At 38.2% G+C, this 15144-nt stretch overlaps 1 protein-coding gene across 1 annotated transcript; it reads left to right on the top strand.

Annotated features, from left to right (window-relative positions):
• Positions 1-429: 429 nt before the first annotated feature.
• uba5 (ubiquitin-like modifier activating enzyme 5) lies at positions 430-13179 on the top strand. Its single transcript, XM_084399350.1, has 12 exons — positions 430-784; positions 877-922; positions 1011-1100; positions 1397-1506; positions 3157-3243; positions 3328-3409; positions 3603-3707; positions 9355-9482; positions 10904-11039; positions 11782-11857; positions 11958-12064; positions 12628-13179. Exons 1-12 carry the CDS (start codon positions 636-638, stop codon positions 12703-12705), a joined length of 1194 nt encoding a protein of 397 aa, XP_084255476.1. The 5' UTR covers positions 430-635; the 3' UTR covers positions 12706-13179.
• The last annotated feature ends 1965 nt before the right edge of the window (positions 13180-15144 follow it).

Raw genomic sequence — 15144 nt, 5'->3', positions numbered from 1 at the left:
ATATTAAAATATATGACCGCCACCCACCGGACTGGAGGTTCGTAATATCAGAAATCAATGAGATAATTTTTTTAAATCAAGTTCGGTAAGAACCTGCAATCATTTCATAAATACAAAGAACAGCCTTTTTTCTCGCTCGCGAGACTGCTGTTACCATAGTTACGACGTCCGATTTGTAAGAGTTGTTCTTCTTAATCGGATCTTTTTAATGAATTGATTGAGCCGGCTCAAAAATTAAATAGTTAAATGTACATTATATTTAGGTTTCCAAATGGCAATATATTTGTGACTTATGTCTCCACTTAACTGGGAAAAAAAGTATCTAACTAAACGTAATAAACAGCCCTATGAGTTTAAATGTGGCGTATATTATCCCACGAAGGTTTCTGAACTAGTTTATTTAAAAGATCTGTTCAGTCGAACCGATTCGCGGGAATCATTAACTGGTGGAACTTCCGTTCCTGTGAACTTTGCGTTTCACTCCGGACTCAATATCGAGAGACACTCTTCGCCAGCTGATTTCTAACAGTGCAGACGTGTACATTAAGTAGTGATTTTAATCGTTTCTGTGCTTTTTGCTCTCATCGGATCACATCAACCCGTGTTTATTGGAATAGAGGGTCTTTACAGAAGAAATGACCACCGTTGAGGAACTGAGGCTGCGAATCCGTGAGTTAGAAAATGAACTCATTAAATCCAAACAGAAGCAAAGTGATGCTGAACATCATCTCAGACCAAAGATTGATAAAATGAGCGCTGAAGTCGTAGACTCAAATCCATACAGGTGAGCGTTTTGATCCTGCTGTGTTTATTGACTGACATATGGATGGAAGGCTTATACCGGTGCAATTTTCACATTCAATAAATGTCTTACAGTCGTCTGATGGCGCTCAAAAGGATGGGCATAGTGCAAGACTATGAGGTAAACATGCGTATTTATTCCTTTATGAGACTTTTATAGTGTTGACTTTTTGTTCAGATGACAACTATTCACCTGCTGTCATTCTCAGAGAATCCGCTCGTATAGTGTGGCAGTAGTGGGAGTTGGAGGGGTGGGGAGTGTCACTGCAGAAATGCTCACCAGATGTGGCATTGGTAAGGTAAAGCACCTTTATCATCATTCCTCAATATTTAGATCTAATATATGTAGTGTCATGTGACATTAGGAGGCATGAATCAAATGTAGAGATGCACTGATTGGCCAGTCTGTAGCGTGATGCACCCCTGATGTTGTTCAATTAAAAATGGTGCATTCCTCAAGCCTTGTATTCCTGTGGTGTTTAGTGTGGAACACAGGAGGGAAGCCAATAGCATAACCCCTGGAGACATGCCTCGGCTCTGCAGTAACAGACTGTCATGCCTCTTTCTGCTGTGTCTGTGATTTCTTCCCCTGCAGTTGCTGCTGTTTGACTATGATAAGGTGGAGCTGGCCAACATGAACCGCCTCTTCTTCCAGCCACATCAGGCAGGACTCAGTAAAGTTCAGGCTGCAGAACACACTCTTAGGTAAAAGGGGTAATTTATCTTAAGGGGAGAGTTCACACAAAATGAAAATTCTGTCATCATTTACTCACCCTTAAAGGATTAGTTCACTTTAAAATGAAAATTTCCCCATGATTTACTCACCCTCAAGCCATCCTAGTTGTATATGACTTTCTTCTTTCAGACGAATACAATCGGAGTTCTATTAAAACATATCCTGGCTTCCAAGTTTTATAATGGCAGTGGATTGCAACCATCAGATTCAAGCTCAAAAACATGCATCCATCCATCATAAACAAACTTCACACACAGCTCCAGGTGGTTAATAAAGGCCTTCTGAAGCAAAGCGATATGACAATATTCATATTTCATGTATCATGAAATGAAACATATATCATGTTCGTTTGGCCAGAAGCTAGTTATTTTCCTTTATAAAGTTTTAAATATGAATATTTTTCGTACACAAACTCATCGTTTTGTTTCAGAAGGCCTTTATTAACCACCCGGAACCGAGTGAAGTTCGTTTATGATGGATGGATGCATGTTTTTGAGCTTCAATCTGTTGGTTGCTATCCACTACCATTATAAAACTTGGAAGAGCCAGGATATTTTTTAATAACGCCGATTGTATTCGTCTGAAAGAAGAAAATCATAAACACCTAGAATGGCTTCAGGGTGAGTAAATCATGGGCTAATTTTCATTTGAAAGTGAACTACTCCTTTAAGTTGTTCCAAACCTGTTGTGAGTTTTTTTCTTCTTCTGTTGAACACAAAAGAAGATATTTTGAAGAATGTTGGCAACCAGACAGTTGACGGCACCCATTGACTTCCATAGTAGTAATACTATGGATGTCAATGGCTATCATTAACTGTCTGGTTACCAACATTCTTCAAAATATCTTCTTCAATAATTCATTTTTGGGTGAACTATCCCTTTAAGCTACACATAAACACATTCAACAGTACACTGCATTGAAGGGCAGTTTATATATAAGTTTCTATTTCAAATCCTGAAAAAAATGCATCACCGTTTCCACAAAAATATTAAGCAGCACAACTGTTTTCAACATTGATAATAATAAGAAATGTTTCTTGAACACTAAATCAGGATATTAGAATGATTGCTGAAGGATCATGTGACACTGAAGACTGGAGTAATGATGATGAATATTCAGCTTTGCCATCGAAATGAATAATTTACATTTGAAATATATTCAACTAGAAATTTCCACAATAATACTACTGTTTCATTGTATTTCTGCTCCAATAATACAAGTATACAAGACTGAATCTTACCAATCCCTGTCTTTTAAGTAGCACACGCACACACACACACACACACACACACACACACACACACACACGTACACGTTTACTGAGCTGTCTAAATAGGACATTGTTTTTATTTACAGTTAGTTACATCCTACACCCTAATAGAAAAAAAATAAATTTTATTTACTTACAAATTATGTGGTTTTGGGAGGTTTTGTCAGGTTTAAATTTGTCCCCTAAAAAATAATACACACACACAGTATTATTTTATTATTAATGAAAATCTACCTCAACTATAATGTGGATTGGAAGTTATTAATTGAGGGGTCATTGACAAATTTGGCAACATTTTAATGTATTTCAGCTGATTATTTCTCATTATAATGCTGTTTTCCTGCACAGGAACATTAATCCAGATGTTGCTTTTGAGACCCACAATTACAACATCACCACAATGGACAACTTCACGCATTTCATGGAACGCATTAGGTGATTCTTTTTTTTACTGCCTCAAAGTTTTCTCCCTCATTTCGATTTGGTTGTAAAAAAGCAGTTTTGGTTTTGTGTTTTCAGTCACGGAGGACTTGAGGGGAAGCCTGTAGATTTGGTCCTCAGTTGTGTTGATAACTTTGAGGCTCGGATGGCCATTAACACAGTGAGTTCTTTGCATTAAACTACGTTTAGCTATCGAAAGAACTATATTTGTTGTTTATATCTTTTTTTATACTTTTTTTGTGCAAATTTGTGAAAAATATGAAACTATATATATAGCCATTTAGCAACTACAAATCAGCAATTACACTACACTACAAATGATCAGCAATTAAGTTTGCTTCTCTCTCTCATAGGCATGTAATGAGTTGGGTCAGACCTGGATGGAGTCAGGCGTCAGTGAGAACGCAGTTTCTGGACACATCCAGCTCATTATCCCTGGAGAAACGGCTTGTTTTGCTGTATGATAAACACTCTCACCCAAAATAACAAATAATGGGCCAGATTTACTAACAGCTTGCATCAGCGTAAACCCTCTTGGTGTTAAAAAACGTCTGTCAGGATTTACTGAAGACACGCAGAGAATAATTAGTGCTGAAAAGGCGTGGACACAGTTGTTTTTGCGTCTGACCTTATTGCGTATGCATTTGTAGGAGTTTACCTTTCTGACGCAAAATTTATGGGAGGAGAGTATTTAAATGAATCACGCAATGCGATTGACTAAGGTTTGTGCTTGTCAATGTACGGGTATTTGCACCATTATTTTTGTCTTAAAGGAATAGTTCATCCAAAAATGTATATTCTGGTCATTAATTACTCTCACCGTTAATTACATTCCAAACCCATAGGACTTTTGTTCATCTTTGAAACACAAAGGAAGATGTTTCTGTCCCCCCATAAACAGCTACGCAACTGAAACTTTGACGTTTCAAAAAGTTCATAAAGGGATCGTAAAACTAAGACATGATTGCTTTATTTGATGAACAGATTGAATTTAGGCTTTTATTCACATATAAACATTCAGCAACTCACACATCAGATATGGTAAATGAAAGCTCAAGCAGGTTCGCTTGACGTGCGAGAACCAATGAGGTTCATTCTTGTGTTATGCAGCACGTTTGAGCTTCCGCAAGAACCAATGAGGTTCATTGTTACGCAGCACGTTTGAGCTTCCTCAAGAACCAATGAGGTTAATTCTCGTGTTACGCAGCACGTTTGAGCTTCCGCAAGAACCAATGAGGTTCATTCTCGTGTTACGCAGCACGTTTGAGCTTCCTCAAGAACCAATGAGGTTGATTCTCGTGTTACGCAGCACGTTTAAGTTTTCTCAAGAACCAATGAGGTTCATTCTCGTGTTACGCAGCACGTTTGAGCTTCCGCAAGAACCAATGAGGTTTATTCTCGTGTTACGCAGCACGTTTGAGCTTCCTCAAGAACCAATGAGGTTGATTCTCGTGTTACGCAGCACGTTTGAGCTTCCGCAAGAACCAATGAGGTTCATTCTCGTGTTACGCAGCACGTTTGAGCTTCCTCAAGAACCAATGAGGTTTATTTTCGTGTTACGCAGCACGTTTAAGTTTTCTCAAGAACCAATGAGGTTCATTCTCATGTGTTACACAGCACATTTGAGCTTCCGCAAGAACCAATGAGGTTCATTCTTGTATGTTACGCAGCACATTTGAGCTTCCTCAAGAATCAATGAGGTGCATTCTCGTGTGTTACGCAGCACGTTTGAGCTTCTGCAAGAACCAATGAGGTTCATTCTCATGTGTTATGCAGCACGTTTAAGCTTCCTCAAGAACCAATGAGGTTTATTCTCGTGTTATGCAGCACATTTAAGCTTCCTCAAGAACCAATGAGGTTCATTCTCGTGTTACACAGCACGTTTGAGCTTCTGCAAGAACCAATGAGGTTCATTCTCATGTGTTACGCAGCACATTTAAGCTTCCTCAAGAACCAATGAGGTTCATCCTCATGTGTTACACAGCACACTGGAGCTTCCGCAAGAACCAATGAGGTTCATTCTTGTATGTTACGCAGCACACTTGACCTTCCGCAAGAACCAATGAGGTTCATTCTCATGTGTTACGCAGCACATTTAAGCTTCCTCAAGAACCAATGAGGTTCATCCTCATGTGTTACACAGCACACTGGAGCTTCCGCAAGAACCAATGAGGTTCATTCTCGTGTTACACAGCACGTTTGAGCTTCCTCAAGAATCAATGAGGTTCATTCTCGTGTGTTACGCAGCACGTTTAAGCTTCCTCAAGAACCAATGAGGTTTATTCTTGTGTTACGCAGCACATTTGAGCTTCTGCAAGAACCAATGAGGTTCATTCTCATGTGTTACACAGCACACTTGACCTTCCGCAAGAACCAATGAGGTTCATTCTTGTATGTTACGCAGCACATTTGAGCTTCTGCAGGAACCAATGATGTTCATTCTCATGTGTTACGCAGCACATTTAAGCTTCCTCAAGAACCAATGAGGTTCATTCTTGTGTTACGCAGCACGTTTGAGCTTCTGCAAGAACCAATGAAGTTCATTCTCATGTTACGTAGCACATTTGAGCTTCCTCAAGAACCAATGAGGTTTATTCTCGTGTTACGCAGCACGTTTGAGCTTCTGCAAGAACCAATGAGGTTCATTCTCGTGTTACGCAGCACGTTTGAGCTTCTGCAGGAACCAATGATGTTCATTCTCATGTGTTACGCAGCACGTTTGAGCTTCCGCAAGAACCAATGAGGTTCATTCTTGTTACACAGCACGTTTGAGCTTCTGCAAGAACCAATGAGGTTCATTCTCGTGTTACGCAGCACGTTTGAGCTTCTGCAAGAACCAATGAGGTTCATTCTTGTGTTACACAGCACGTTTGAGCTTCTGCAAGAACCAATGAGGTTCATTCTCGTGTTACGCAGCACGTTTGAGCTTCTGCAAGAACCAATGAGGTTCATTCTTGTGTTACACAGCACGTTTGAGCTTCTGCAAGAACCAATGAGGTTCATTCTCGTCTGTTACACAGCACGTTTGAGCTTCTGCAGGAACCAATGATGTTCATTCTCATGTGTTACGCAGCACGTTTGAGCTTCTGCAAGAACCAATGAGGTTCATTCTCGTGTTACACAGCACGTTTGAGCTTCTGCAAGAACCAATGAGGTTCATTCTCGTCTGTTACACAGCACGTTTGAGCTTCTGCAGGAACCAATGATGTTCATTCTCATGTGTTACGCAGCACGTTTGAGCTTCCGCAAGAACCAATGAGGTTCATTCTTGTGTTACACAGCACGTTTGAGCTTCTGCAAGAACCAATGAGGTTCATTCTCGTGTTACGCAGCACGTTTGAGCTTCTGCAAGAACCAATGAGGTTCATTCTTGTGTTACACAGCACGTTTGAGCTTCTGCAAGAACCAATGAGGTTCATTCTCGTGTTACGCAGCACGTTTGAGCTTCTGCAAGAACCAATGAGGTTCATTCTTGTGTTACACAGCACGTTTGAGCTTCCGCAAGAACCAATGAGGTTCATTCACATGTGTTATGCAGCATGTTTGAGCTTCTGCAAGAACCAGTGAGGTTCATTCTTGTGTTACACAGCACGTTTGAGCTTCCTCAAGAACCAATTAGGTTCATTCTTGTGTTACACAGCACACTGGAGCTTCCGCAAGAACCAATGAGGTTCATTCTCATGTGTTACGCAGCACGTTTGAGCTTCTGCAAGAACCAATGAGGTTCATTCTCATGTTACGCAGCACGTTTGAGCTTCTGCAAGAACCAATGAGGTTCATTCTTGTGTTACACAGCACGTTTGAGCTTCTGCAAGAACCAATGAGGTTCATTCTCGTGTTACGCAGCACGTTTGAGCTTCTGCAAGAACCAATGAGGTTCATTCTTGTGTTACACAGCACGTTTGAGCTTCTGCAAGAACCAATGAGGTTCATTCTCGTCTGTTACACAGCACGTTTGAGCTTCTGCAGGAACCAATGATGTTCATTCTCATGTGTTACGCAGCACGTTTGAGCTTCTGCAAGAACCAATGAGGTTCATTCTCGTGTTACACAGCACGTTTGAGCTTCTGCAAGAACCAATGAGGTTCATTCTCGTCTGTTACACAGCACGTTTGAGCTTCTGCAGGAACCAATGATGTTCATTCTCATGTGTTACGCAGCACGTTTGAGCTTCCGCAAGAACCAATGAGGTTCATTCTTGTGTTACACAGCACGTTTGAGCTTCTGCAAGAACCAATGAGGTTCATTCTCGTGTTACGCAGCACGTTTGAGCTTCTGCAAGAACCAATGAGGTTCATTCTTGTGTTACACAGCACGTTTGAGCTTCTGCAAGAACCAATGAGGTTCATTCTCGTGTTACGCAGCACGTTTGAGCTTCTGCAAGAACCAATGAGGTTCATTCTTGTGTTACACAGCACGTTTGAGCTTCCGCAAGAACCAATGAGGTTCATTCACATGTGTTATGCAGCATGTTTGAGCTTCTGCAAGAACCAGTGAGGTTCATTCTTGTGTTACACAGCACGTTTGAGCTTCCTCAAGAACCAATTAGGTTCATTCTTGTGTTACACAGCACACTGGAGCTTCCGCAAGAACCAATGAGGTTCATTCTCATGTGTTACGCAGCACGTTTGAGCTTCTGCAAGAACCAATGAGGTTCATTCTCATGTTACGCAGCACGTTTGAGCTTCTGCAAGAACCAATGAGGTTCATTCTTGTTACGCAGCACTTTTGAGCTTCCTCCAGAACCAATGAGGTTCATTCTCGTGTTACTCAGCACGTTTGAGCTTCTGCAAGAACCAATGAGGTTCATTCTCATGTGTTACGCAGCACATTTAAGCTTCCTCAAGAACCAATGAGGTTCATCCTCATGTGTTACACAGCACACTGGAGCTTCCGCAAGAACCAATGAGGTTCATTCTCATGTGTTACGCAGCACGTTTGAGCTTCTGCAAGAACCAATGAGGTTCATTCTCATGTTACGCAGCACGTTTGAGCTTCTGCAAGAACCAATGAGGTTCATTCTCGTGTTACGCAGCACGTTTGAGCTTCTGCAAGAACCAATGAGGTTCATTCTCATGTTACGCAGCACGTTTGAGCTTCCGCATGAGCCAGGGAGGTTCATTCTTGTGTGTTATGCAGCACGTTTGAGCTTCTGCAAGAACCAATGAGGTTCATTCTTGTGTTACGCAGCACTTTTGAGCTTCCTCAAGAACCAATGAGGTTCATTTGCATGTGTTATGCAGCATGTTTGAGCTTCTGCAAGAACCACTGAGGTTCATTCTTGTGTTACGCAGCACATTTGAGCTTCCTTAAGAACCAGTGAGGTTCATTCTCGTGTGTTACGCAGCATGTTTGAGCTTGTGCAAGAACCAACAAGGTTTATTCTCATGTGTTACACAGCACGTTTGAGCTTACGCAAGAACCAATGAGGTTCATTCTCGCACGTCAAGCAGGCTCAGTTGAGCTTCTGTTTATGTTCGCTGATCAATGACTAAACCGCTCAATTCATATGGATTAGTTTTACGATCTCTTTATGAACTTTTGAAGCTTCAAAGAGGTAGTTGCGTAGCTGTCAATAGAGGGAGAGAAAGCTCTCAGATTTCATCAAAAAGATCTTCATTTGTGTTCCGAAGATGAATGAAATTCTTACAGGTTTGGAACGACATTAGGGTGAGTAATAAAGACAGAATTTTCATTTCTGGATGAACTAACCCTTTAAGCCACTTTGCTCCTGTGTTGCGAGTAGATCATACACTCCATTTTATCATCATCTCTGCTTGTTTGCGACCCTATGCTGCTCTTGATAGACTGAATTGTCATTATGTAAATTATCTGGCTGTGTCTGTTCTTTTAACGTGTTCATTGTCAGTAAATCACCAGCAGAACTTACCATCTGCACTTTTATGGGATTGCGCTCTCACGCTAATTTGCCCTGTTTCATAAATCTGGCCCTATGTGCCTTGAATATGAATTGAATCATGAATGAATGATCTTAAAAACCATCTCATACTGTATGGTTGTACCCTTTAAACATTGGTTAATTCTGTCAAATCAAATGGGTGGGAAAGTTAACAGTGGTCTGATGCAGTTCTGTCTGTGTGTCAGTGTGCACCTCCCCTCGTCGTGGCTGCAAATATCGATGAGAAGACGTTGAAGAAGGATGGGGTGTGTGCCGCCAGCCTGCCCACCACAATGGGAGTGGTCGCTGGGCTCCTTGTGCAGAATGTCTTGAAGTAAGACCTCATCACAATCCTAAGGATTCAACACAGGCCTAACCACACTGATTTGAACCCTATAAAGCCTACTGTATTAAATTTGATATGCAATTTTGGTAACACTTTAGTTTAGGGTCCAATTCTCACTATTAACTAGTTGCTTATTAGCATGCATAAAACTAGGATAATGGCTGTTTATTAGTACGCATAAAACACATTTGAATACCTTATTCTGCATGGCCATATTCTACATCCCTTGATCCTACCCAATACCTAAACTTAACAACTACCTTACTAACTATTAAAAAGCAGTAATTAGGAGTTTGAGGCAAAATTCGTAGATAATAGTTAGTTAATAGTGACAATTGGACCCTAATCTAAAGTGTGACCTTAAGTTTCTAAGGTCTCTCAATTTATCAACATGATCAAAACTTACACAATCTGCTACACGCTCTGTCGTCTGATTAATAATTCATACTTCTCAGCATGTAAAAGGCCTTTTAGCATAATTATAAAAACGTCCCCCTTCAGATTGTGGTACATGTCTTGTTGCTGTGAAATCCTTAACAATTTTTATAAAGTAAAAGAAAGAAGGACTTTTACATTGATAATATTTCAAGATGAACATTTACCGGACTGAAGCAACTTAGGTCTACTTGATTATCCATAAATCATTTTAAAATGTATCAAATATGATACCTTAGGCTTTTGAGGAATGTTTATTTGTACATCTCTCAATCATCATTGTATTGCATTACATTATATATTTTGCCCCTCACAAAAAAAATGACAAGGCTTTAATCATATATAACTAAGCATTTAAATATCATCTTACTAAGATTATTAGGAGATAAGAGTGACTTTTTATATTAAGTAGTCTGATGTACTGTTATAAAGATCTCATTGATTTAAATTAGAATTTCAATCAGAATTTCATCTTAATTTTGGCCATATAAATATTAGCAACTCCACCAAATTGCTTATTTTTGGTCAGTTTGTGTGAGCTCAATATTCTTCGATATCATACTAAATAAGCCATAAAAGCATGATGTATCAAATATGATACTGAAAAAAACATGCAAACATAAAAAAAAAATCTATTTTCAATATAGAAAAAGGTTCAATAAACATCTATTTAAACAAAAAATTTCTTAAAATTACACCGATTAGCACAGGCCTAACTGGTGTATCCTATTTCAGTTTAGTTACTAATTATTGCCATTACTTAGTGGGTAGTAAATGCTGTAGTATCACATAAATGCCATTAGATGGCAAAATATAGCCATTTTTTGTCCTAGCAGGGGTTAACTGAACCATGCAAACCACCCAGCCAAACCCTTTAGTTTAGCCCAAGGTCGTTTCAAGTCCTTAGAGGTCCTCAGTACGGTTCCAAAGGACTTTAAAACACAAGGCCTGGAATGACATTGTCTGTATTGTAGGTATCTGTTGGGGTTTGGGACAGTGAGTTATTACCTGGGCTATAATGCCATGCAGGATTTCTTCCCAAGCATGGCAATGAAGGCCAACCCACAGTGTGATGACGCGCACTGCAGACGACAACAGGAAGAGTACAAGGTGACACTTCTACAAATGCAAACACAAACACAATTTTTATGTTACTGCTAAAATACACTATACAACTTTTGCCCAAATTTTTGTTGACGCTAGTTGCTGAAAGTCAGAGCCAGTCTGCAGATTTGAGTGGACAGATTTAATATAAAATCACGTAGTGTATGATGGCCACATACTCCCACATACCATTTTTTTTTCTAACTTCAGACTATGATTCCATCTAGTAGGACGATATCAAACATGTTTGATAGAGCTGATTTTAGAACACGTTTTCATTTGTGACGCATCCCCTAGCAACAAGCCACATGTTTGTGTTCTAAACGACGTGAAAGTCTAGTAGTGTATGATCCTCAGTCGTTTAGTGTATGATGCTCTGTAACTATTTACAAAGTTGGCAAGTGTATGATGCCTAGTGTTGTCAAATCTGTTCAAATGTAGTGTATTCCCGCCTTATTTTTTGTAGTGTATTCCCGCCTTATTGATTAATAAATCAATATTATTAAACCACAACATCACTGAATTCTTTATTTTTGAACTTCAAGGGTGTTCATTAATTTGTATGTAAAATTTTATTTGAAAATTTCAGACAATTTATCATTGGCCTGATTCTGACTGCTGAGTAGTTACACAGTTCCAAAATATTAACGTGACTGTTTCTATGCAAGTTATAGAATAAGTTATGTAAATAAAGGCATACTGGGGCAAAAACCAGTAAAAAAATGGTTATTCATTGCTTATTTTCCAGAGAAAAGAAGCAGAACGGCCAAAGCAGGAAGTGGTGGAGGAAGAAGAGGAAGTGGTGCATGAGGACAATGAATGGGGTTGGCATCACACACAACACGCAAAACGCAAAAGATTCCTCATTCATAAAACAGAAATGTGTTAACGTTAGTAATCTTGAACCAATATGTTTTCTGACAGGCATTGAGCTTGTATCAGAGGTGTCAGAGGCAGAGCTTCAGGATGCATCAGGACCGGTACCAGATCTACCAGAGGGCATCCATGTAGCCTACACCATACCTAAGAAAGTACGACCCACTGAAATATAATAATTTTCCTGCATTAAAAAAAGCAAAGTAAAAAATGAATTAAGGTAAATGCAAGTAATGTTTTATGCCAGATCAATAATGCTTAAAATATCCTAAGAAAACATAACATGCAATTACCTAACAAACAATTATACTAATGTTTGAAAGTTGAGTCAGTACATTTAAAAAAAAAAAAGAAAATCAGCAAAGATGCATTAAATTGATCGATGTATTCATGGTTTCCACAAAAATATTAAGCAGCTCAACTGGTTTCATCATTGATAATAATAAGAAATGTTTCTTGAGCAGCAAATCAGCATATTAGAATGATTTCTGAAGGATCATGTGACACTGACGACTGGAGTAATGATGCTGAAAATTCAGCTTTGCATCACAGGAATAAATTACATTTTAAGTTATAATAAAATAGAGAATTGTTCTTTTAAATTGTAATATTATTCACAATATTACTGTTTTTACTGTATTGTTGATCAAATAAATCAGACTTTGTGAGCATCATTGTGTTTACATGTAATATTCCATGTGTTCTTTCTCTTTGCCAGGATGGAGAATCAGGGGAGACTGTGGAGGAAACAGAACAGAGTTTAGAGGAGCTGATGGCTCAGATGAAAAACATGTAAGGAAGACGGAACCGACATCCTTTTGAACTCTCCCAAAATCAAACTCATTATTATTTTGTACTTGTAAACATGTAACATCTGAGGTCTCATACTAAATCAGTTTGGATTTAGTTTTTTATTGTTTTTGCAAAACAACCTGTAACACTCAAGATGTTTACTTCGACTGAAAGTCTTAATACTGAATTGCCATCATTGTTAATCTTTTGTTTGTGCAGTGTTGAGGTTTCAGAGTTGGCAGTGGTTAACAGAACTAATTTTAATGCCTATGTTAAGAACTGTGGAGGAAATGGATGTAACTTCAGCTACACATCTTAATATAATCGTGTCATCTCTAAAACTGTATGTGCTCCACCCAGATATTATAAAGAACATCACGCAAATGTTTTCAGACAGTTTATCATCGGCCTGATTCTGACTGCTGTATTGAATGATTTGACAGTTATAATGCAAAAGAAAATAAATTTATTGTTGTTACATTCTATTCTGCTTTTCCTGCATTTCAACTAGCAGATAAATGTCATGGAGCCTTAGCAATGATTGTGAAATCTGTTTCCATTGCATTGAGTGAAAAAAACATTCAACTGTTATTTTCATTCAATTATGCATTTATTGGTACAATACACAATAATATTCTTTTGTGCATGGATCGTGTGCATAAGAAGAATTTGGGTATAAAACACCTTTTGGCAGTGAAGTTAAAAAACAACACCTAAGCACTTGCACAATACAGAACGAATAAAGTATCTTCTAATACAATACAATATAATGTAATACAAGACATTATGGAAGATTAAATTATTCTATTATTAGCATGTTGTCCCAGAATTCAACAGTTACAAGATGATTTTGCTACAAAATGAGGCACATTAGTAGACTGAATCTGCTTTAGCACCTTTCCAAATAGTGTTTAAATAATTGCATTTTAAGCATTTGATGACTGAGAAATTTGAGTTTGGTATATCTACCATGATTTTGCATCCATACAATCTTTTATATTTGTATTCATTCATTCATATATCCCTCCTATGTAAACAGGTCTGGCCATCAAAACTTGGCATGTGCAATTACAATACAAAGTATTTCACATTAGAGACAATCCGCAGAATAAAAAAAAAAAAAAAAACGACCATTTCTAAATAAAATATCAATATATAGGTCATAATATCATATGGATGCTCTTTTCAGCTGAACAGTCATTGTATGAAATAATCCACATATACTGGCACTGCATTACAAGAAACATTATTTCACATGCTGTGCTCTGTGGTGTTACTCAAATGTGTGAGAACTTTATCATAAATAAGATATTAAATACAATAAAATCAGATAATTTTAATGAATACCTGAAAGATAATCTAATGCTATTAGTCTTCTATGGCTATGTATGACAGTTGTCCTTTTGTAATACTGTGAATAATGCTTTGCACTTTACAACTGTTCTCAATTTTTAAGGTTAAGGTAAAGAATTTCCCTGCAGGAAGCAGGTCATAGGCCAGAGGAAGGAGTTGAAACTGTGAAACTTCCATTCTGCTTCACTTCAGTGTGGCTTGAATCTGCAAGCAACTGCTGCACAAAGTTATGCTCAGATTAATTTCCATATCCTGAAGTCAGCAGTGATAGAAACAATCTCACTTCACATGCCATGTGATGTGACTATATTTGTTTCCAGGATGTTTGTACTGTGCAAGTGAAAAGTGCTTTGGAATAGACATGATTCTTAAAATACAAAGGTAAATACACTTCTTCAACATTACTGTTGACATATATTCATACTCAAGTTTATCATTTATAATAGTCAGTGATAATTGAAAAAGATTGTATATCAAGCACATATAGCGAGAAAATGTAAATAATATGTTTGCATTGCATGAACAATCAATAACTATGGATGCCTGTTGCTGTCTAAGAGAAGAAATATTGGAATTGGCTATTTTTTCACCACCTTTTCTGGCATTTGCGACTTCGCATCCCATAATTACAATGCAATTTTTCCTAATTGCGTCTTCATTTGTCTTAATGTAATTGTGATGCTTTTTCTCGCAATTGCGACTTCATATCTAACTTGACTTTATATCTCCTAAATGTTATGTAAAAATTCAAAACTTCCAATTACCCATTTTTTTACTCTGAGGTAGCATTCCATAAAAAACACCATTCTGTTCATGATGATTTCACTAAACTCTATTTTACAACACTTGAAATGTCACTGGTATGCTGATGCGATAGAGTGATGTGTTACAACAGTCATTGTACAACAGTAACACATTACATACAACAGTGTGTGTTGAATGTGATGCACATACAACAGGAAAATCACAGGTATAAAATGCTTACTTTCTCAGGATTTAACCTTTTTGAGAAAGAGCACCCAGTGGCAGTGAGCGTACATTTGAAACACTGATGATTTATACTGTAAATTACAGTAGGAACTGTAACAGA

This window comes from Rutilus rutilus, assembly GCF_951802725.1.
Source record: "Rutilus rutilus genome assembly, chromosome: 24".
Lineage (NCBI taxonomy): Eukaryota > Metazoa > Chordata > Actinopteri > Cypriniformes > Leuciscidae > Rutilus > Rutilus rutilus.
Note: the sequence above shows the minus strand (reverse complement) of the source record. Positions and strands in the feature narration are given on the sequence as shown.

Excerpts from the sequence above, each read along its gene's own strand:
- uba5 (XM_084399350.1), top strand. The coding sequence starts at position 636 with ATGACCACCGTTGAGGAACTGAGGCTGCGAATCCGTGAGTTAGAAAAT. Across the intron at positions 3,410-3,602 it reads CTCGGATGGCCATTAACACA|GCATGTAATGAGTTGGGTCA; the intron begins GTGAGTTCTTTG and ends TCTCTCTCATAG. Across the intron at positions 3,708-9,354 it reads GAGAAACGGCTTGTTTTGCT|TGTGCACCTCCCCTCGTCGT; the intron begins GTATGATAAACA and ends TCTGTGTGTCAG.